This window comes from Chenopodium quinoa, unplaced genomic scaffold (genome assembly GCF_001683475.1).
Source record: "Chenopodium quinoa cultivar QQ74 unplaced genomic scaffold, ASM168347v1, whole genome shotgun sequence".
Classification (NCBI taxonomy): Eukaryota; Viridiplantae; Streptophyta; class Magnoliopsida; order Caryophyllales; family Amaranthaceae; genus Chenopodium; species Chenopodium quinoa.
The window spans coordinates 2,121,426-2,144,935 of NW_018744991.1; the positions used below are offsets into that span (position 1 = coordinate 2,121,426).

Consider the following 23,510-nt stretch of genomic DNA (forward strand, 5'->3'; position numbering starts at 1 on the left):
ATTATACAGTACAGTTTTATGACAGTCTGTGGTGCTATTCTCTTACGCTACCCATTTTTTACAGTAAGTCGAAGAATGATGATGACCACCGGCGAAAAAACTAAGTACAATGGTGCGGTGGATGCAGTTTGACAAATAGTTAAATATGAAGGAGTCTCTTCCTTATATAAGGGCTTTACTCCACAATTAATTGCTCAATTCTTTGCTTGTACGCAATAATATGCTATGAGCGTAAAATGCAAAAATGATGTTAGAGCTCATTACATATTTACATGGCGTTTTTACTCCTACAATATTTTCCGTGTGTATTGAGATGAAATTCGAGGTATTTATCTCTGTAGTGAAAGTGAAACCGTGAGGGGTTTATTTTCCTTAATTGTAACAAGGTTTTATGCTGCCTATAGAATATATGCACTCACTATCTTTCATTCTGTCTGTTATATGATATGTCTAACTGATCGTTTCTCATATCGGCTTTTGGCTGTGCAAAATGTTTTAGTTGTAGAACTTGCTGGCTCAATTTGTACTTTGTGTGGAGTAATGATCTTTGGTTGTTACACTGTATCCTCAAAAACAAAAATATGCTGTAAGCCTCTCTTCCAAAAGACTAGGAAAGTGGTAAAGTGTCTTTAACTCTTTATGGAACATAATAGTTGTTTATCGTTATAAGGATCAAAACTGGTGAATTGGACCGAACAAATATAATCCGACCAAAAACTGAACTGATATATATATATATATTCTTGAAAGACAAACAGAATTGATTTGAATGGACTTAAGACTTTGTTCTTTTTCTTTTTCTTTTTTTTAATTTTTTTTTAACAATATGAAAAAAATAAATAAAAATAAAATAAAGAACACTGACATTTATATCAAGGAGTACTCCATAGTCCATAATGTATGATACAAATTAAAAATTGATCCAAGATTGAATTTAAAGGGTTTTGCATCACCAAGTCGTATTTAGACTAGTGATAAGAATTATTATGTGAATAATTATCTCATAGAGTCATAAATGCCTGAATTTCCTTATCCTACCCCTAATTTTGAAAAATTCATACTCAAGTTGGGTTGACCCATGAGAGTCTCCGCTCCAAAAGAAAAATAGTTTTGGATGACTAGAGTGGTGGTCCATTTTTCTGGTCTAAACCGATTTATGAACACCCCTACCAGCCCTATACCAATTTGCCATAGAAAGAAAGAAAAGGGTTGCCAACTTTCTAAAGCAAACTATGCTCGCACAATGGTACTGCTCTACTCATAGTCTCATACTCCATTTTTGTGAGACTCCACTCCTCTTCTTGATCCTTCTAAATGTCAAGATCAGACTTAAAACAGGTACTTTTCCCTTAATTTTCCATCATCAATTTTTGCTTATTAGTATCGCTCTTTCTCTCGATTTCTTGCACTCTGCAATTTCATTATACTAAGAGTTTGTGAAATAATTACAGTTCACGTTATATATAACTCAATTTATGCTATCTACTCCTGTATTTAAGTGCATTGGCTTATAATCTAACTCATTAGGGATTTGAAAGTGGGAATTCACCGGTTTTTGGGTTTAAATTTTGGGTTTTGATGAATGTGATAATCCACTACTCCAGGGGTTTGTTTAGCAACATACTGTAAATCAATAATCATGCTTGTTTTGCAGGAGCAAATTAAAATTTTGGGTGTAGGAAATGAAAGAATATATTGCTTTTGGAAAATTATTGTTAGTGTAACCATTTAATTCCCACATTATACTCTGCCATTGAAATGATTTTTTTTTTATTTTTTTTTCTTTTGGGTGGGGTGGGGTGGGGGGGGGGGGGGAGGGTCTATTCCTGAATTCCTACATTATTTGTGTTTTCTTTATGAATTTATTTATACCCTTTAGCTTAAATTTGTTAATTTTTGATATCATCATAAAAAAATGATCCTTTCATTGTTTCAACATCACACCATAATTTGATTTAGGTGCCTTACCAAAATTTTATATCTAGGGTAGCACTGTAGTAGGGTGCCCTTAATCTTAAGAGTTATTGGGGTTAAAGTTTGTTGATTGACACTATAGGGCACAATCATGTATAAGGGTCATACCTGGACATACATTATTGACGATGTTGTTTATATTCCTAGGAAGCAAACGAATAGTATTGCTCCCAAGAAATAAACTCTATAATTCGATTTGGTGCGTGCTTTTATAATATTTGGTAAATGTGAATAAATTGTTTATAATTCAGTAAGGACAGAAATATGTTTGATAGTATTGCAAAGGAGACCAAAAATGATTGGTGGGATGGAGAAAGAAATACTGAAGTATCATATGAATTATACAGATTACTTGAAATTGAAGTGTGAGTAATATTTTAGGACATCCTGTAAAGGTCTAAAGTATAGTGTGAAGTATATGTAAGGATGGATACTGCATACTGGAATGTGTATCAGTTTGAGGGCACATCTACTTCATATGAACTTGGTTGTTTGGTGAGAGCATTACAGTGTGTAAGTGTGTTTGGGTAACAATGATAGAGGCCTAGAGGGTAAGGAAGGGTAGGGAGAAGTTTATTTGTGTTTTTTTCTCAAAATCAAAATAATTTGGTTTAAAGTGTTGGACCTTTTGGTTCTCTCTGCTTTTCTTTTACCAAATGGTATCTAAGTAAAGGAAAATGGTGTTAACACCCTCTTTCTCCTTTCTTCAAACCCTACTATCTAGATACAATTTTATTGTTAGCTAGCTGTTCATGGAAGTTCCTCTCTGAGATCTCTTTGTAGTTAAATAGCTGAAATCTTGTATCTTTGTCATATTCTCAACTGTAGGTGTGTCATCTTGTCATTTTTGTTGATTGAACACATTGGTATGTAGCTTTTTGAAATTACCTTGAGTACCTTGACTGTGAGTATCCAGTCACCCTTGTTATGATGACTTCCGAGATGATTACTATGATATTCTCATTGAGATATTCAATTAAGGCAACTATAAGAGGAAAGGCCTTGCTGGAAAAAAATACCCCTTATTCGAAGAGCCTTGCCAAAAGGAGGATTATATGATTTATACCTGTACAAAATAAGGAGCACTTGGCTTCTGTCATACACTCATACCCAAAGCCATCTCCTTTTGGAAATCCAAATTAATAAATTTGCTCTTATCTACAGCATCACTCAGATAACATTGTCTTACTATTCTACATCATTCTTGCAGGCAACACTTTCATCTGAAATGGCAGATAGGTGTGAACATACTTCTATGTTCCCAGATTTGCATTGGTTGTATCACTCTCCTAGATCTTCTCACATTCTTGGCAGCACCATTGTAGCTCAAAATTTTCTCAGAGATCCCGCCCTGTTGGTACATAGAAATTTATTACAACCATCCCCAAACATATCTTCCTCTTCTGTGATTACTCCAAAGAAGCAAGTACACCCAAGGGAACAAAATCCTGGGTCGTATGCTATCCTGCAAGGAATGTCTCAGCTTATTTCAGCCTCAGCTGTGGCTCCTATTGAACGGGTCTATAGCCTGATGCAATGTCAGAATGAGATGCTAAAATATGGTCGTCTTTCGACTCCTTACAAAGGAATGATGGATTGCTTTAGCAGAACAATAAAAAATGAAGGTGTCCTTTCTCTTTGGCGGGGTAACAGTATGAATGTGATCACACCCTTGACAATTGAGGTGATTCTCCAATTTTCACTATCTATTTTTTGTTGATACTGATTCCCCCCCCCCCCCCCCCCCCCAAAAAAAAAAAAAAAAAAAATTGTCTGTGGTAAACTGGTAACAATGTATAAGTATATAATAAGCCAATTTCCAATTTAACAGAGTTATTCAATGTTCTTCAATAAAGTTTGAGTAGACTAGGGAGGATCTTGTTATTGTTGTATATGATTAGCATCTTAGAAAATTCACAGATAAATAAAATTTGATTTTATCATAACCATGTTTTTGCTTGTTATTCAGGCCTCCATGTTTGCTTTTGTCCATTTAAGGCGTAATAGTACCTTATTCAAGGAGGTTCATGAACCACCTTTGTGGTTTCTATCTCTTGGTGGAATGTTGGTACTACTGCTTTGTTATCCATTGGATTTTACCCGAATCCGCCTTGCAAATGATGTCAAAGCTGCTCAAGTACATTTTTCTTTGGATTCTTCTGGCAAAAACATCAGCAATGCCATTGGCAATTGGAATTTCAATGGTGTTTTTGACGTTTTTAAGAAGACAATGCAATTGGAAGGCATAGTTGGTTTTTACCGTGGATACACTGCTGCATGCGTTGGTGTTTTTGCATACCAGGCCTCAACTGTGTTTAAATCTCACTACAGAGAAAAACTAACAAAGGTTCAATGCATTTCTATATATTTCTCATTGATTGTTCTTTTTATTTTAGAGTTGGCCACTGTAAATTTTACATAAGCTTTCTATATATTTATTCTATAATCTGCTGCCCTTTTGACTTACCTCGAATGACTGTCACTTATATACAGGAAAAACATACGTATTCAGCCAGGATTGCACCTATCATTTTCATGGGTCTTCCTGTGATATTTTACCCTATGCTTACTATCCGCCATAGAATGATGATGACCTCTGGCGAAGTAACCAAGTACAAGGGTGCTGTGGACGCGGTTTGTCAAATTGTCAAACGCGAAGGAGCTTCTTCCTTGTTTAAGGGTTTGAGTGCATATGTGGTCTATTGCTGTGCTAAAGATGCCATTGTTCTTGCTTTCATTTACTTGGCGTACTCTAGAATTGATAACCTTAGAAAATGATGTCGAGCTAAACTCTAGAATGTGCCCAGTAGTTTTTTGTTTAAGCATTAGCTTGTTTTTCCAGTTGTTACTTGGCTAGATTGTTAACCCTTAGGATAATTTTCATCCATGTACTAGCAATTTTACTAACCTTATTCATGAGTTGTTTTTCAAAATAAATTAATCAGTTGATTAAAGGAGCTGAGTATGATGAAAAAATGTTGGTCTTAATCAATTAAAGCAATTTAGTTATCATTCCTCTCACTTTGTTTGCTGATGGAACCATGAATATTTTGCCCTGCACTCTAAAATTCTTTGTTGTAGTAGCTCTATAATAGAGTTTGTCAAAGTTCTTTTGGCCTACATATCTTAGCGCTTGATTTAATACTTATAGGTGCAATCCTGGCTGAATACGTATGTTTTTCCTGTAAGGTGGCATGCTACTCTGGCACTGATTGATATGTACTGAACTCAGAGAGCTGAAGAAGGTTCACTTGGACCTGCAGGTGGCGGTAGTATCATCAGTAACAGCAGAGGCATAATGTCCATCTTGCTGGAAAATTTTGGCTGTTGTACTGCTTTTTGACATATTAGAGCTGAGGTTATGGTGCTTGAGCTACCCAAAGAAGTTACAAAATTGAGAAATCAATGAATAATTCAAATAGACAACTTACTTGTGCTCACACTCTATAGAAGGATATAGATTGGGTTGAAGAGAGTGTTCATTCTTCAATTTCTATGGTTATTTGATTAACTAGCAAGATTCGGAAAATCAGAAGTGGTGGTAAATTAATGTTTTGAATTAGAGAACGGAATTAAGTGGTAGATTGACTTATTAATTGTGACATAACTGAAATAAACCGATTCTCTATCTATAATAAAACTCGTAATAAATTAATAACAACACTGTGTATAGCAATAATAATAGTAATACGGTCAAAAACCCGTACATCCATACCAGTTCGTAAACCAAAAGCACCAAATAGGTGCGTGAAAGGCAGCCAGGAAGTTAGGAGTGTCAAAACATCTGCTCTTTGTATACGTACAACCAAACGTTTCTGACTCTCTTGGGTCTTCTATCCGTCAGCTTCTCACTCTTCCGGTAAGTCAACAAATTTCTCTCTCAATTTCTTCCCCTTTCCCTACACTTGCGTAAACTCATCTCTGCAATAAATCATGCTCGTAATTTCATAAATCAAAATACCCATTTATTTTTTTTTTATTATTATGTTTGTCCATCATTCACTTAATTTTATAAGCATTGTTCATGTTCATGATGGGGTTAATATAAAGGTGGTAGACAACAATTGTTAGCCATTTTTACACCATTTCAGCCATTTAAGCTTCTTTTGTTTTGTTTAATCGAAGAGGGTGTTTCCAGTCTCTTAGCTTGCTGACCAAGTAAATATCTAATTTCCTCTGATTTGTTTTTACACATTTTGTTAAAATTGTTCTTTATTTTTATTCCATATGAAAATTTATTTGAATCAGGAATCTGGGTTTTATCCATTTGGGTCTTCCAGATAGTATTAAGAAGATATAAACCCATTTGTGATTTTAATGATTCATTTTTTTAGAAAAATTAAAAACAGAGTTTACAAGAAAATTGTGGAAATCCAACTACGTATATTGGATTTTTGGAATATGTTGGCTTAAAGATTGAGAATCATGTTGCTCATGTTTCCTGTGAGGTACAATGAAATTAAATGCGCTCATTGTGTAATTGTGTTTGCTAGTAATAAATTTGCATGGTTGGGTCTTCCACCCTTCTAAAGGCAAATCACCCTATGTTAGTTTATTTGAAACTGGATTTTCGAAATCCAACCATCTGCTATGGTACCTGATTCTTGGCAAGCAGTGTCCGACAAGTAAGCGTACGTATTTGAGAGTAGGTGCAACCAATTTATGAAAGATTTGCTTGAAGTGCAGCCATTTAAGTGTCATTGTGTCATATCCATGTCCGAGTGTCAAAGTATTCAACACCGGTAATTGCTTGGAAATAAAAACAAAATCATAGAATTGGACTTTCATAACTCATTTGGTATGCAAGTAATCCATCAATTGCTCACTGGTAACACTGATGACTTGCCAATAAGTAGTGTATGTAAGTAACTGATTAGTATGAAACTAACTGCTAAATATGACATTTATTCATTTTTATTTCATTTGGTAGGCTTAAGGAAGAATTGGTGTTGACATGTCTATGAACAAAGGCACCACGACTGTTGTGATTGCAAGTCACTATGACAGCCAGTTTTCACATCCACTGCCTCTACCTCCGCAGATTGTACCGATAGCTGTGCGTCGACCTTGAACAATCAGATACATAACAGCCCTGCATGGCCTCGTCGCTGTTGCTGTTAGCACAGCTGTGGCGCCTATTGAGCGAGTCCATCTCCTGATTCAAAATCAGAATGAGTTGATAAAATTGGGCCACCTATCTACTCCTTACAAGGGCATGAGGGACTGCTTTTGCCGAACAATCAAACAGGAAGGCATCACTTCCCTGTGGCGAGGGAATAGTGTGAACATTCTCAAAGTCTTTACTTCTCAGGTAAAATTAAACCCGCTTTTGTGATATGTAAATCTTTTTAATTGAGTGGATTAAGCTCATGTTCTGCCTATATTCTGCATATAACATGTAGAGCAGTTCTTAACTTGTCAATTTTCATTCAGGCTTTAGTTTTTGCCATCTATAAGAACTCTTGGTACAGGGTGGCTAAGAATGATGATTATGGTAATTTTAAGTTTCATGCTGCTGTTGTATCTGCAACATTGATTCAGTATCCACTGGATTACGCTCATACACGTCTTGCCAATGATGTCAAAGCTGCCAGAGGACTTCAATTTTCCTTGGACTCTGCTCAAAAAAATCTTATTAAGGATTTTGGAACTAGGAAGTACACTAGTATGTTTGATGTATACAAACAGACTATTAAAACGGAGGGCATGCTTGGACTCTACAGAGGATACAACTAGAGCTGTCAAAAACTTTCCTGGCCAGATACATACCTGTAGCCATGGTATGTAGTGTTCCGGTAGCTCTGTATCCAATGACTAGTATAAGTAGAAGGATGATGATGAATTCAGGGGAAGCAACAACCAAATACAAGAACTCAAAACATGCTTTTCGTGAGATTGTGAAACACGAAGGTTTTTGTTCTTTGTACAAGGGTGTAACTGCAGGAATGACCTTATGCTTCGCGAGGATACTCTCAATCAAGGCATCATACAAACTCGTACTACATTTACTTCATTATAAATTCGAATAGTAGAATGATCCATGTTCGAGCACTTCATGCTTTTGTGAATCAGTCAGCACTTCACCTGATCTGTGGACTAGTCTGTTTCTTGAAGATGAGATAAATTGTCCTTATAATAGTTTTTCTGGTGGTATCATATTTTGCTTGTTGCTAGAGCGATGGACTTGAAACTTGCTTGTTAGTCGCCCTAAGGCTTCTAAATATGTGGTCGTTGATGACTTTAAAAAGTGATACTATGAGATCAATGTTTACATTTTGAGCACTTGAGTTTTCTTGAACCTTACTCTGTAATTGAGACATTTTTTCTTGAGGAAAAAGAAGTTTGATCATATGTAGCTTCTGTTTATTCATAATATTTTGATTTTCTAGAAAAGGTAATTAGCCATTTTGGTATTTAAAGACACTTTGGCATTTGAAAAATTAAAATTAAAATTGTTACATTTGGGTGGCATAACATAATCAAAAGGTTACATTTTTGCCAAATTTCTTGTCGTGTTACATTTTATTGACAACATGTATGAGATTCACTTTAAAAAAAAATTGTATGCAATTTTTATCTCACAACTATAATTGAATAATTTATTAATTACATAATTCGAGCTCTAAGTGAACAACACAAGTTTGTATGATCTTACGCAATTTCATAATCGTATATTGTTGATAAATGCGAATTAAGCTATGCAAAAATTAAAAAAAAAAAAAAAATACGAATAATAGTCATATCATATACATATGCATATTCTACCTATTATCATTTATCCAAAAACTTTCACCAAGTAATCCATACATATTATCGCATTACACGCAACAACCCGAAACATTGTCCAAGCAACCGAAAGTTGCATTCATCAATTGTCAAATCCCCTCTCACCCACATCACAATTCACATCCGTCCAAAAAAGAAGATTTGCATGAAAAAAGCTATTTTATGATCTCCTGCACTACACACCCCTACCAACATCCAAGTTCCGCCCCCCTCCCTCTCTCTGCAACGTCCAAAGTATCAGTATTCACTAACCAATTCAATGGCGCCACCTCACTAAACCATGCCTTAACTCATCCTCCTAACTCTAGTCAAATCATTAACCCCAGCTCTTTAACCATGGTTTTATTTCATTTTCTCTGCTCTATTTATACCTCTTCTTCTCATTCACCCAATTTTCACTTTTTCTCACTACTCCATTATCACACCTTCAAAAAGAGGAGAGAGAATGAGTTACCGTGTTCTTCAAGCTCAGAAAATTGCCACGTCTATGGCAAGAGTCTCCCTCTGCCGTAACAACCTCCTCAGCCACCGCCGTTTTAGCAGTGCGCCACCGCCTACGGCTGCCGGAATTCCTTGTCGCCTCCTTGCTAACTGCAAACTTGCTCGTTCTGGAAACATCCCTGATTTTGACGGCCTCCCTCCTCACTGTCTACTCCGAGGTAATATCTACACTTTATTTTTCTGAAATGTATCATACTTGTATTTTCTTTCGCAGCTGTTTTTACTTTTATACTTGTTTAAATGTAGAGTTTGAGGTCTATATCACATTATTAATGGAAGATTTGTGTGTTTTATCTGATTCTGAAAACCATTGCATTTTCTGGGTTTTGTTGTTTGTATTTTGTTTTTGTGAGAAAAAAAAAAACCCATTTCTTAAACCCTTAAATATTTTGCTTCTTGTACACGCTATTCATACAAGATTTTTATCTGGAATTTTGATCATCTAAGCTTTTACTAATTGTATATAATTTAATGTAATAAACTGATTATATAGTGATAAACCAAGTGATGTTATTTTGAATTTCATGTTAAGCTGTGATTGATTTTGCGCGTATGTGACTAATGTAAGTTATTCAATGTATTATTAGCCCACTAAAATAATGTTATGACCGGTTTTAACTCTATCAATAGTCTAATTTTAGATTTATTACTTGCTTTTGTGGATAGATTGGATATTTATGTTGCGGTCGATTTGGTTTGAGAGGATAAATCATGCCATCAACTTAACGAGTTAAATGGGTCATTGAATTTATTTGCTATGGTATATTTTGTTAGTTTATGATGATACATACATTAATTTTTTATACTATAAACTTAGGGTCCTTAATCAATGAGTTTATGATTCACTTATTGGCATATAATTACATACCGAATTGGCGAATTTGAATCTGAGTTCTAGGGAAACCTGAAATGGAAGAAATAAGACTCATAACGTGAGAAACGTCTTAGCTTAGCCTTATTACTTGTCACATATACTTGTATATTTAGTTTGCTGTATGGATTAGTGGATGAGTTTCGCAATTCTAATTTTATTGAAATGCTATCATGATCAGCTTATAAGTATGGAGCCTCGCAGTTCCAACCTGTTGGAGGACTAAGGAAGAATAGTTCGTTTTATAGTGACACAGATGATGATGACTCAAGCTCCGATAATTACTCGGATTCTGATCAGGACCTGCCCAACACATGGCGTTTCAAGCAAGACGATGATGCAGTCTACTTAAGGATGGATGTGCCAGGAGTGGGCAAAGAAGATGTGAAGGTCTATGTGGTTGGCAGCTCTCATATGCTGAAGGTGAAGGGAATCAGAAAGTTGGACCCTGAGTTCGGGGATAATGCTGAGACCGGTCCTAAACCCTTTCTTTATGAGGTCGGTTTAATGTCACTCAGTGAATACAAGGTTGATAAGATTAAGGCTGAGGTAAAGGATGGTGTGCTCAAGGTTACAGTGCCGAAGGTCAAGGATGAGGAGAGGACGGACATGTTGCACGTTCAGGTCGATTGAATCAATTTGTGGATTGTTTCGGGTTCACAGGCTCTATGGAGGACTCTTTTTGGTGATGAGTACAATAATTCTAGTGTTGCAGTTGTACCTATCTTTTGCTTTTACTAGAAAAACTTGGGTTGTTTTCTCTTTTCATTATGGTTCTGAATTTGCGGATTTGCTCAACAAAGTTATGTGCTAGCTATGGTGTCGAGAATGAAAAAGAATCAAATTTTAGACTTAAAGATCTACTTCCTATTCATGCTATACATGGTCGTCTATTTTATTTCATGATTTGATAAGGTGATTTGATGATTCGATCACACTAGTTTTCTCTAAAAGTTGTGCATAACATGCATAAAATTGTCTATGATTTCCTCTGTTAATCCAGTCCTTTTGCAAATCATAGCCTCTTATTTACTGTAGGCTTTATGAATTTTGTCAAAACATTGAATCTGATGTTGGTGAAGGAGGATCAGATCATTTTACTTGAAGGATTGAAAATTGCTCCTAGGATGAATACAGACAGTATGCATGCATTGTACTCCTTTCGTAAGAATTAGACTCGAAAAGTTGGATAATTTATGAACTCGTACGTTAAAATTTTCTTTTGTATCGAGTAACCTGGGCACCGTGACGGGCCGGACCGCCGCGGGCCGGGCCTGGCGGGCCACGGGCTGGTTTGAGCCGTGCCCGTCGTGCCGGCGGGCCCAGGATTTCGTGCCGTGCCGGCCATTTTCACAGGCCAGCCCACGGCACGGCCCTCGTGCCTGGCGGGCTCGTGCCGTGCCGGCCTGCGGGCTGGTGCAGTTTTCAATTTTTTTTTTTTTTTTTTATTTGACAACATTATAAATTAATAAGTTTATAATGTATATAAGTTATAAAATTATAATTATAAGTTTTATAAGGTTATAACTTATAAGTTTATAACTTATAAGTTATTAAGTTATGAATTATATAATTATAAGTTGAATATTTATGTTTTATAATTTGTATATTCAATATTTATATTTATATATTTACTTTATACTATTACTTTAAAATTTAATGTTTATGATTTACTAGTAATTGGTATAATTTTATTTTTTTTTAATATGAATTTACAAATTGTAACAAAACGGGGAAAAAAGGCAAATTGGACTTTGGATGTGAATAATGCGTACTTTATATTATTATTACTTGAGTTGAGAAAATTGTACAATGATAACAATGATAAAAATCATACAATGATGGTATTAAACAAAAATTTGAAAATGATAAAATTGATATTTTTAAAATCGTACAATATACAATAATTGTCTATTCTTCTTCTCCTTCTTCTTGCTCGTCTTCGTCTTCGCCTTCGCCTTCAAGGTCATCGGCTAGTTGCATAGATTGGGAACTAGCCGAACCCGAACCGGAAGCGGAGGTTCCTTCTTCGTTGTCGTTGTGGTCGTAAGAACGGTCTTGTGAGCGATTTTCCGCATCCAACCAATCTTTGAAACACACACACATTTCTAGTGTTTCGGGTTTTAGACTTGTTCTTCTATAGTCTAAAACCCTTCCGGATGCGCTGAAAGCTCGTTCGGAGGCGACGGAGGAAACTTGGATAGCAAGAATGTCTCGTGCCATTGCCGCCAAAGTTGGATGCTTCGAGCTTTGTTGTTTCCACCATGCAAGGAGGTCGAGGCTGTTTATCTCATCGTCGTCCATGCCTTTGGTGAAGTCGTAACTCAGGTACATCTGCAACTCCGAGACGTCGCTTTGCGTTCTCCTGATTGATGAATCACCTGAAAACCTTGAAATCAAGTTAGTAGCTTGTGAAAATAAATGTTTGGCCTTCTTACTTACGTTTTTGGATGGTTGGGAAGGCCCTGAGCGAGGAACGGTGCCATATTTGGCTTCATAGACTCTATATAAAGCAAAAAACTGATCCTTCACATTAGTCTTATAGTTTTCTACATCATCGTCAAGAAACATGCATTGAAAGTAAATGTCAACTAACATAAATGTGTTTTCATACTTTTGCCTAGGATCTAATATGGAAGCAAAAATATAAATCAAAGGAATCTCACTATAATATTTACGCCACTTTTTTTCCATTGCTGGAAGATACTGATCATAATCACTTTGATGGCGATGATCAGCGAAAAGTTGGGCGAGTAAGCATGCATTAGAAAGAAAGTTTTGAGCACAAGGATTGTAAACAGTAGAAAAACAATACGTCATGTTATATAATAACTGTAAAAATTGCATATATCTTTCACAGTTATTCCAATCATCATCATACAAAGCATTTTGTGGAAATTTTTGGTTGTAAAATAATGTTAACGGGCCCTTGTACTCAATTGCCTTTGTTAACATGTCATAGGTGGAATTCCACCTAGTTGGGCAATCGGTTCTAATTTTTATTACCCTTATCTTTTGTTGTTTTAGAAAACTCTTCCATTCTTGGTATCTCATGTTAGAGCTATTAATAGACATAATAGCATCTCTGATTTTGCTGTAGTATGGGCCAATTGCCCGAACTCCATCCTGTACACATAAGTTAAGTACATGGCAAACACATCTAGTATGAAGAGCTTCACCGTCTAATAGTACATCGGTTAAGTTTTGTTTGATAAGATTAGCTATGTATGTCATAGAGGTTGCATTATCAAAAGTCATAGACATCATTTTATCTCGAAGATTGTATTCGTCTATTGCTTGCATTAAATGGTGAGCAATGTTAATGCCGGTGTGTGGGTATTCCAGCATTTTGAAATGTATTATTCTTTTTTGTAACATCCATTGATCATCTACCCAATGGCAAGTCACACATAAATAGTGATATTTATAACCACTATCCCAAGAATCGGCTGTTAAAGATACTCTACAGTTAAGGTTACTCAATTCGGCTTGTAACCGAACTTTGTACTCTAGGAAATTTTTCATTGCGGCGGAACAAACGGTTTTCCTAGAGATTCTTTTATGTTGGGGTTGTAGTGCTTTGTTAATGTAGGTGTTGAATGCGTCACTTTCCGAGAAAAGAAAAGGTTGTTCGGCGTGTACTATCATTTTTCCTAGTTCATCCCTATCCCTCTCATAGTTGTATGTAAAGCCATATGGATGGAATTGGGAAATTTTGGGCTGGGTTGGATCACTAGCTGGTTTTGCACAAGCTTTCATGTGTCTAGATAAGTGTCCCGTCCCGTTTTTGGTAACTGCCGTGAATACACTATTACATGTTTTACATTTTTCCCATTGTTCACCATCTTTACTTAGGACAAAATAACGCCATACCTCACTCCTTCGGTTTTTCAAAAGTAGCATCTCAGTTTCGGTTAACCATTCATGATGTGTGTGATGGTTAGTAGTGGGACTAGTGGGAGTGGCAGTAGAAGGGGTAGAACCGGAGGGAATTCGGGTACTTTCTTGGCTACCTTGGCTAGAACAATAGTTTTGTTGATCACCGATATAATTAGGTGGAAATTGGTATGGTGATAGTGGAAATTGGTTTAGTGGTGGTGCTGGAAATCCCGACGTATTATATGGCTCATAGCCCGGGGGGAAGTAAATGGGGTCATTGGTTTGACTCGTAATTTGGGGGCTCGTTGTATTTGGTGGTTCCCTTGAACTACTACTACGGATAAGTCGGCCTTTCCCCCTAGACCTAGATGATGGGTTGTTCGATGCCATAATTAACAATTAATTTTTTAATAAAAAGTGGTTAACTATAATAATAATAATTAATAACAACAATTTTAACAATAAAAATATCAATAATATTAATTAATAACAACAACTATAACAATAACAATAACAACAAAAATAAATAATAACAACAATTGTAACAATAATAATAATTAATAACAACAATTATAACAACAACAATAACAATTAACAACAATAATAATTAAACAAGATTATTCTAATAATAACAATAAAACAATAATAAATTTAAGATTAGTTTAGATCTTACAACCGTGCTTCAACGCTCCACTAATTACGATTACGAACTTTTTAATTTTTTCCGATATTAGGAAAATAATTAGAGAATTTAAGAGAATAATTAGAGAATTTAAGAAAATAAGGATTATTAGAGATTTAGAGAATATAAGAGATAAGAAGAAGAGATTGTGATTTTGTGATTTGGGAATGAAATGGAGGTGAGTATTTATAGAATTTTTGGGGAGCAAATTGGCAAAAAACTAGCCGTTTTTTAGCCGTTTTTTTGGCTTATTAAAGAGCTAGAATAAACGGTAACATTACCATTGGCCTGCGGGCCGGCACGACGGGCCATGCCCGTGCTCGTGCCGGGTCGTGCCTGGGAATTCTCAACCCTGTCCGTGGCACGGGAGTTGAACTTCGTGCCGTGCCGTGCTTGAATTTGGGCTGCGCCGAACGGCGGGCCGTGCCGGGCGGCACGCGGGCCAACCCGGCCCGTGCCCAGGTTTAGTATCGACTACATAAATTTTGAACATATGTACGAGTAGAATTTTAAACCTTGCCTCGGTAAATATGAAATTATCTCTCAACAAAATTAAACATGAAAATTAGTAGAGTAATAAAAAATAGACATTCATGATTCCTCCAACTGCCACATCATATCCGTCCAAATCAAAGGGATTTGCATGAAGATAGGTCCAACTCTATCTTTGATACGTTGCACCCATCTCCGCAAAACCTTCAAAATACTCCGTAGTAACCAATACAGTAATGCTACATATCAAAATTATCATCTACATACGTACTGACATACTCCAGTCAAATTCCAAATTAACTTGGTTACTCGTATTATCATTATTATTACTCGTATTCATTTTATAATAACTATGGTTTAATTTCTACTCGTATTAAACATTTCATTTCTTTTCAACTATTTCTCCAAATTATTCTCCGCTTATAAACATTTCATTTCTTTTCAAGTATTTCTCCAAATTATTCTCCGCTTATCTTAAAGAGAAAGAAAAACCGTGTAATAATGTTAGGTTATGCAAACCACTACCACCTCCTCAGCCATACACCGCCGTCATTTGTATCAACTGACCCTACTTACACCTGTGACGACAGCAACTGCGGCGGCGATGATGATGACGACGTCATCATTGACCCTTTAACGCCAAGCCCAGAAACTGGCCCATCCAAGAAGAAGAGCAAGAAAAGTGGGCCCTTGACCCGGAAAAGGTGCACTCACAGTGGAGCCCAAGAGACACCACAATGGCGGTTAGGACCCAAGGGACCATTGACGCTTTGCAATGCTTGTGGGTTAAGCTATCTTAGAATGGGCCACCTTCTGCCCGAGTATAGGCCCGTTCGCAGCCCGACTTTCTCTACCCAAATTCACTCCAATTTCTACAGAAACCGGGAAGTGAAGGAAATGAGGAAGAAGATGTCGGAGATTATGGGTCGACCCGATTCTGAAACTTTGCCCCACCCGATTTCAAGGTTTGGATAGTATACCATATTATTATTTCGTAGTACGTAGAAATAGTAAGGTGTAAATTAAAGTTTGATACTTGTGTGATTTTTAATTTCTTTGCAGTTTTGATGATTTGGCTGTGGCGAATTCGGGTTCAAGTTCGTGTATTTTGGATCACCCGGTTTCGAGTTCTGGTAATTTCCATACTTCATTAAAAAACAAAAAAAAAAAATGAAATATTGGATGAAACTATATTGTTTGATTGATTCAATCATTAAGAATTGTAAGTTGGGTTTGTGTTTTGAAGTTTTTGATTTGTTTAGCCAGAATGCTGTACAAGTTTTGTTACTTGTAATTTATTTGGCAGAATGAAAAGAAACTCAGCAATTTATCCATTATTTATTTGGAATTTTGATTTTAATTTGATAGTTTTGTATGTAGAGTTGTAGACATTTGAAGTGTTTTCACGTACACATTTTTTTTTTTTTTTTTTTGGTGAAAAGGAGCAGATATATTCCGCCATAACAGGCTTGTTTTCACGTACACATTGTTATTGTAACTTAGGCAATTCCAGAATACTCCAATAATCTAGTTTGAGGTGATAAATCGACGGGTTAAATGGATCGATCATGTCTACTAATGTACTAGCTTGCTAATGTCGAAGTTGATTATTGTTTTCAATGTATGGAGTAAGAGGAAAGAAAGTGTTTAATTTGTTTAGCTATAGAAATCAAGCACAGTTTTAGTTGTGATTACTTAATTCCATTTTCTTTTGTTAGAATTGCAGCTTGTTATCAAACAATTTGCAAATGAATAGTTGATGTCTCACTTGGGGTAATAACACTGTCTTATGGAAATTGTAAGAATTGAAGAAATTAGTCGAGCTTGTATTTAGTTTCAAGCACAACACGAATTACATGAATATACTACCCATGTTGCTTGTCTTACCCATGTTGCAATTACTTATTGCTTTCTTTCTTCAAGTTATTATAGCAAGTTTTTTCAACCCTTATATAGGTTGCATATACAGCATTTGCTTGGATCACTTTTATGAATTGAATTTTATCTTCGTTGAATAATTCACAGAGAAGTATGAAATCTCGCCACTCACAGCTAGTGAAAGAACGGTGATGCAGCTGCCATCTTCTGGTGGCTCAAGCAATGACGCGGAAGCCATGGTATTTCAAGCAAGATGATGATGCACTGTACTTCAAGATGGATATGCCTGGGTGAGAAAAAAAGGACGCCAAGATTACTGGGGAGGGCAGCACTCTGACAGAAGGGAGTGAGGAAATTGGACCCTCACTTTAGAGATGAGGAGAACTGTCTGAATACCTATGTTGTTAAGGTCACCTTACTCGAAAGGCATAAGTACAATCTTGATGGGATTAAGGCTGGGCTGAAGCATGGAGTTCTCAAAGTTATAGTACCTAAAGTCAGGGATGTGTCGTGCATTCAGACAAGCTGATGAGATTTGCTGAAGCATTTTGGTTATACAGGCTTTATGGAGAGAACTAATTAGTCTTTTCTGGTAATGATAGGAAGGAGTACATTCTAAATCTCAAGTAGTGATTACCTTATAATTTTGCTGGAAAATTTTAGGTCTTTGGCTGTAGTGTTTCTCTTGTGGTTGTGAATATGGATTTTAGATATGCATTGTTGCTGACAAAGTTGTGTGTGCTAGCTACATTTATGAGCTTGTGAATTTGGATTAGTTCGAAAGTCAAGGTATAGAAAGTACTCTGTACTTTTCATTGCATACTAATGGTCTTATTTGATTTTGTTACAAATATATTATCATGGTTTTGGTTTTTCTATTGGGTGATTCAATCCCACATAATTAGACCAAGAACATTACAGAACGGAGGTAATACATGTATATTTTTAGGCACAGTCTCTTAAGATGTTTTTCTAACCATCCTGGAAGTCTCCCCTGCTCTAGCCAATTGAAATCCCCAATCTAATGATTTCTCAATCAAGATATTTATACTCTGCAATTTACCCTGGAATTCAGAGTCTGGAATTCTCAATACTATTATAGTTAATTAGTTATCCAATGCTCATTTACAGAAGTTGGCAATCTCTGGTTATTCAAAGGTTATGTAGCTGAACTTACGGAGTAGTATAAAGTCTACAACTCTACCGACTACACCAATCTTAATTTTCAGATCTGACACCATTGCTACTTTGCTAGTTGATCTCGTTCATACAGCAAGAAGATCCACTCCCTGATTTTTACAAGGCCCGCTTAACGCTACTTAGGAAGAGACTAGCCACCAGACATGCTCAACAATCCATGACAGCCTCATGGATGGCATCCACAGGACTTGTTGCTCGGATCCCCTGGCAAACATCTCGCGGTGACTTTTAGCAGTCACGGATGAGTTATGGGAAATCGAAGTTTAGAGTAATGGAGTCACAGGATAGCTATAGCAAAGTGGACATAGGAAACTACTAGAAGTGATCAGGTATAGTCGCACACCTTTGCTGCTCCATAGCAGTTAGCTTCCTCCTAGCACACTAGTATTCACCCTCAGTTCACAACCATAGCTCCTGCATCACACCCATTGCTCAACCCCAATACTTGAATGATACTAGTCCAAACATTCGTTGCCATTTTTATTTTGAGCACTCCACAATATGTTTTTGACAATAATGGTTATCACAATTCAGCTTTTTCCAATTGCATTTGACCCAAATGGTTTTATATAATTTCATTACATGACCTCAGACTCTCAGAGTGACCATTCTTGTGAGGAGCATTAGTTACACTAATCTATGATATTTCTACATTGTATATCAACATAACATTTGCGAAATTAATGGTCCAAGTTAACACATCATAAAAAAAATGCCAGTTATTATCAGACAGATTAGAGTCTAAATTGAACATATTAAAATACCACAATATGTATGATATCGAGGTTATTGATTGAGAGACTGTTTTCTACTACCGTGTTTTACTGTACTTAAGAACCCAGTTCCCAAGACTAGAACTCATTATGCACGGAAAATGTAAAATGTTCCTTCATATACAATTGCTCTCATTCACATTCCTTCAAAACGAAAAGCAAACTTTGATTTAAAAAAAATTCTGAGGCATCATTGATTCATTGGTGGCTCTCAAGACTTTTAGCTCAAAATTTATAATGGCTGGCTATACTTGGGAGTTCAGCAAAGTTATCTATCAGCTTACTTGAACAACGCATTGACAATGTAATAAATTTACAATTAGATGTAACAACAGAATGGGTAAGAAAGGAATCAACAAAGATGCATACATTAGACTGCACGTCACTTCCAGAGTTCCTCCATGGGGATCCCACGGTCACGGGCCACTTCACTAAACTGCCTCATAGTTTGCACTGCCAAAATTGTGGCTCTAGCGTTGTTAAGTGCGTTGTTACTTCCCAATTGCTTGCCTAATGCATTCTCAACACCTGCCATCTCCAACACAGTTCTGACAGCACCACCTGCAATAACTCCTGTACCAGGAGCTGCTGGTCGAAGCATCACCCTTGCTGCTCCATAGTCAGCTTCATTTCTGGCAAGATATTGAATATCATAAGTACACCAGGAACAAACAATTGTTGCAACATAGATGTGGCATCATTAAATAAATTTAAAAGAAACCTCTCCAAAACTAGCATACAAAAACAAGTGAGAATCAAAGGAAGTCAGGAACATATCATGCAAGGTGCAAAAGTCACTCCACAGTGTAAATTTCTTCAAGCCTATATTAATCCCTTGCACTAAGAGAAAAGTAAGAACCAGTACCGCCCAAACAAAGGTTAAATGTATATGAACTCCAAAATCCTACGGGCAATGTGGAGGCGTGAAAGCTAAGAATTGGAGGAAATATTCTATACAATCTTTGGTGTCACAGCAGTAATGCTCCACCCTCTCAACTTGGTCCCATTTTGCTTCTTGAATTTCAAATATACCAGGACAGGAAAAGTTGAAGCTTAGTAGCTAGTATCATAATGACTTTTCTAGTTTTACTGTACTTCAATTATCAGCTGTAAATCAGATGCTGAAAGCCCATATCCTAGCTCTTTTGAGGAACCACCCTTGAACAAAACTAAATATGTTACTAGAATACAATGTTGTTTTTGTAGGCATTCCCGAATCCCATATACGAGCACATCTTTTGGCAAGCATTCCCAAAACTGTACTTTCCTAAGCATTCTCCAAATTTAGATTCCCAAATTTATGAACTTCATATCATCTTGGTGCTCTTTTCATCTTTGCAACTAGATTTTGGGATTTAAAAGTGTTCTGGGACAAAAGTTTCACTTGAAATATGGTGTTGAGATAGACTTGTCACAAATTACCTGCTTCAAGTGCACAGGCTTGTTAATTGAAACCTTAAATTTTAACAAACATGATAATAGTGTGCGTCCCCTTTCTTCCATCAAATTTGCTGCCTGTGGCACACATACAATCAATTCTATTACCAAATGACTTTAACTTCTTAATAGGATATATTGCACTAGCAACTAAACAGTCCCTTGCAGCTTCAGTAGGTTTAATTCAGAAGTCTCGTATCCTACATTATAATGAATCTACCTCTACCACTTAGGTTAGAAGCTCGTTGCCCGTAGCTTGGCATAACTTAGGTTGAAGAGCACCACTTAGATCAGCTCAAAAGTCGGCATGTTGTGTTTTTTATAAAGCTAATAATAAAGCCTCAAATTTTCAAAGATACAAATAACAAGAAAGGGGAAAAACCGAAAAACAGTCAATGTGCACAACGCTTTTGGATCATACCACAAAAGGTGGACAATTGATTGCTCTACAACTACACACATCAAAGCACTAAAATCACATAAAAGGAAAGGTTTAAACTTCAGTACCTGTGAGGGAAAGTGAGATACTTGGTCATGGGCACAGTTATAATGTTCCGACGAGCATCTGTTGCTGCCTTCTGGACAGCAGCAATCACCTCCTTAGCTTTACCAACTCCAACGCCAACTTGGCCCTTCTTGTCACCCACCACCACAACTGCCCTGAACCTCATGTGCTTCCCTCCCTTAACCACCTTAGTCACTCTTCTAACCTGCATTGTACAGAAACCATAACCACTTCAGCTGAAACATATAATTCACGAAAGACTGTCGATTTCTAATTGCATCCCTCCTTCAAATTCATACACAAAATTTCAAAATTGAGCAAAGAAGCATCACTTAATCACCTAAAAACTTATCAATTCCTTATCCAAACCACCAAATATAAACCTAAATCAACAAAACCCACTTCCAAAATGTAAATTTAATTCGAATTCACAAGTCAAAACCCAATTTCAACATACTGAAATTCGAATACTCTTTTTAAACAAAGGGTTTTTATACAGTGTATCCTCAATATGGATTGAATATAAACTTAAAATAGGACCAATTGCCATGCTGTTCCAATAACCCACCTCCCAAAAATGCAAATTCAATACAAATACACATCAAATCACTAACCCAATAACCCAAAAAAATCAATTCAATTGAAAAGGCAACAATACCCAAGTACAGTAAAACCAAATTAAACATTCAACAATACCCAAAAATTGGAATACAATTCAGTTCATATACAATCAATCAAACAAAAATGTAAGAATATACCTGAACTACATTCTCATCAAAGCCATCTCGAATCTTCTCTTTCTTACTCTTGGACCCAAACCCAGTAGACTTCTTAACCTTGGAATCCATAGCATAAATGTCATTCCCAAGAAAAGTCTCACCACTGTAAGCAGGACCATAGAGCTCCTCATAAGCTCGAGCAATATCCTCCTCCGACTCAAATGGGGGTTCATCAATGGCGCGAGGAGGGATGAAACCCTCGGGCTTTTCAGGGGGGTCGAAGGTAATTTGTTCATCAGGGTTCTCCTGTTCGAAGAAAGTGATGTCAATTCCGTCTTTCTTGGTGCAAGAGAGGTGAGTTGGGAATGAGCGAGTTGAGGAGAGAGAAAGGAAGAGGGGTTTAGAGGTGTCGGAGAAGGAGAAGAGTGTGGTTGTTGTGGTTGAAGTGGGTTTCGGGAAGAGAGAGAAAAGGGTGGTGGTTGTTGCGGCGGAGAAGGGAGTTGCAGAAGTCGCCATTGGAGAGAGAAAGGGAGGTTTGAGCTCTAGCAGGAATGGGAGGTTGAGGGAAGTATTTCCTGGTCTTCAATGGGTAAGCTTAAGGAATGGAGGCTTATCTATACTTTTCAAGTGCTCTATCAAAAACAAAAAAAAAATATTAAATAAAAAATTGAAACTAATCTAATCTAATATATATATTATATAAATAAAGTAGACATTTTTGGAGAGCATTCGGAGCGCCACGTAAGAAATATACTTATTTCGACCAATAAGAAAAAAAAATTGTATTTTATTTTTGAATTAAAAAATTATGTCGCCACCTAGATAAAGGTAACGAATTAGATTTGATATATCTAAAATTTTAATGCCACGTAGATTATAATCACCGAATTAAATTATTTTAATGAAAAAAAGTAAAGTAAAAATATAGGAAAAGATAAATTTATCAATTCAATACTACGAGTATAAGAAATCCAAAAAAAGTATACTAAAAAATATTTAAATGATAAACGCTTATAATAAAGTTTGATACCTATCATTGTAAGATAAATTTTGATAGTATTTATGATAAGAAATACAAATTGTTCGTTAATTATAATTAAATTAAAATTTGTGATACCTACCATTATAAATTGACACATCATACGACAGAAACAAAATTTCGTATCAATAAAAAACCCCATCAAGCGAATTTTTTGTTAGTAATTTGGTGTTAATTTTTGGTTATCAATGGTCGGGTAATTTTTAGCTTAATTTTTAAAATCCTATGTTTAAATTAGTATTTCTAATCATTACTTACATTGTATTAATTTGGGATACTCAACGATTATATGTTTATGTTTTATTTACTAAATGTTTTTTTACATGCAGGTCTAACACATTATACGACACAAATAAAATTTCGTATCAATACAAAACTCCATCAAGCGAATTTTGTGTTAGTAATTTTGTGTTAGTTGTAGGTCATCAATATCCGGGTAATTTTTAAAATCTTATATTTAAAATTATTTTTGTAATTATTAGTTACATTGTATTTATTTAGGATACTTAACAATTATTTGTTTATGTAATGGCATACAATTAAAATTGTATACTTAATATATGGATGGCTTTGGATATTTTTGGAGATGATGAAAAAATTCCAATGCATAGATTTGATTTTATATCGCAATAATTTTTCATTTATTGGTAAATATATTGATTTATTTTATATAAATGTAAAGATTTAATTTATATCAATTTCAGTTTGGCTAACGTTTCACGGTTCAAATTATCCATTGATGTAGTAGGTTGGTTGTGGACGAGGTTGGTGAAT

At 36.0% G+C, this 23,510-nt stretch overlaps 4 protein-coding genes across 4 annotated transcripts; 3 read left to right on the top strand and 1 right to left on the bottom strand.

The window, feature by feature from the left end:
* The first annotated feature begins 1,131 nt into the window (after positions 1-1,131).
* Positions 1,132-5,081, top strand: LOC110706731 (ADP,ATP carrier protein 1, mitochondrial-like). Its single transcript, XM_021884687.1, has 4 exons — positions 1,132-1,338; positions 3,185-3,658; positions 3,944-4,321; positions 4,468-5,081. Exons 1-4 carry the CDS (start codon positions 1,315-1,317, stop codon positions 4,750-4,752), a joined length of 1,161 nt encoding a protein of 386 aa, XP_021740379.1. The 5' UTR covers positions 1,132-1,314; the 3' UTR covers positions 4,753-5,081.
* A 1,483-nt stretch (positions 5,082-6,564) lies between these two features.
* LOC110706776 (ADP,ATP carrier protein 1, mitochondrial-like) lies at positions 6,565-7,710 on the top strand. The gene is made up of 3 exons (XM_021884727.1): positions 6,565-6,599; positions 7,054-7,285; positions 7,408-7,710. The coding sequence occupies exons 1-3, from the start codon at positions 6,565-6,567 to the stop codon at positions 7,708-7,710; spliced, it is 570 nt and encodes a 189-aa protein (XP_021740419.1).
* Positions 7,711-9,247: 1,537 nt separating this feature from the next.
* LOC110706777 (23.6 kDa heat shock protein, mitochondrial-like) lies at positions 9,248-10,765 on the top strand. Its single transcript, XM_021884728.1, has 2 exons — positions 9,248-9,419; positions 10,314-10,765. Exons 1-2 carry the CDS (start codon positions 9,248-9,250, stop codon positions 10,763-10,765), a joined length of 624 nt encoding a protein of 207 aa, XP_021740420.1.
* Positions 10,766-19,181: 8,416 nt separating this feature from the next.
* On the bottom strand, positions 19,182-22,322 carry LOC110706926 (30S ribosomal protein S5, chloroplastic-like). The gene is made up of 3 exons (XM_021884922.1): positions 21,737-22,322; positions 20,981-21,183; positions 19,182-19,668 (listed from the first exon to the last, which is right to left on the bottom strand). Exons 1-3 carry the CDS (start codon positions 22,211-22,213, stop codon positions 19,419-19,421), a joined length of 930 nt encoding a protein of 309 aa, XP_021740614.1. The 5' UTR covers positions 22,214-22,322; the 3' UTR covers positions 19,182-19,418.
* Positions 22,323-23,510: the final 1,188 nt, after the last annotated feature.

Bases quoted from the DNA above. Each gene is read 5' to 3' on its own strand.
- LOC110706731 (XM_021884687.1), top strand. From the start codon at position 1,315: ATGTCAAGATCAGACTTAAAACAG. The intron at 1,339-3,184 runs GTACTTTTCCCT...TCATTCTTGCAG, and splicing joins CAAGATCAGACTTAAAACAG to GCAACACTTTCATCTGAAAT. The intron at 3,659-3,943 runs GTGATTCTCCAA...CTTGTTATTCAG, and splicing joins TCACACCCTTGACAATTGAG to GCCTCCATGTTTGCTTTTGT.
- LOC110706776 (XM_021884727.1), top strand. From the start codon at position 6,565: ATGGTACCTGATTCTTGGCAAGCAGTGTCCGACAA. The intron at 6,600-7,053 runs GTAAGCGTACGT...TTGAACAATCAG, and splicing joins TGGCAAGCAGTGTCCGACAA to ATACATAACAGCCCTGCATG. The intron at 7,286-7,407 runs GTAAAATTAAAC...ATTTTCATTCAG, and splicing joins TCAAAGTCTTTACTTCTCAG to GCTTTAGTTTTTGCCATCTA.
- LOC110706777 (XM_021884728.1), top strand. From the start codon at position 9,248: ATGGCAAGAGTCTCCCTCTGCCGTAACAACCTCCTCAGCCACCGCCGT. The intron at 9,420-10,313 runs GTAATATCTACA...TATCATGATCAG, and splicing joins TCCTCACTGTCTACTCCGAG to CTTATAAGTATGGAGCCTCG.
- LOC110706926 (XM_021884922.1), bottom strand. From the start codon at position 22,213: ATGGCGACTTCTGCAACTCCCTTCTCCGCCGCAACAACCACCACCCTT. The intron at 21,184-21,736 runs GTATATTCTTAC...TGTACAATGCAG, and splicing joins TTGATGAGAATGTAGTTCAG to GTTAGAAGAGTGACTAAGGT. The intron at 19,669-20,980 runs GTACTGAAGTTT...ATATCTTGCCAG, and splicing joins TATCTCACTTTCCCTCACAG to AAATGAAGCTGACTATGGAG.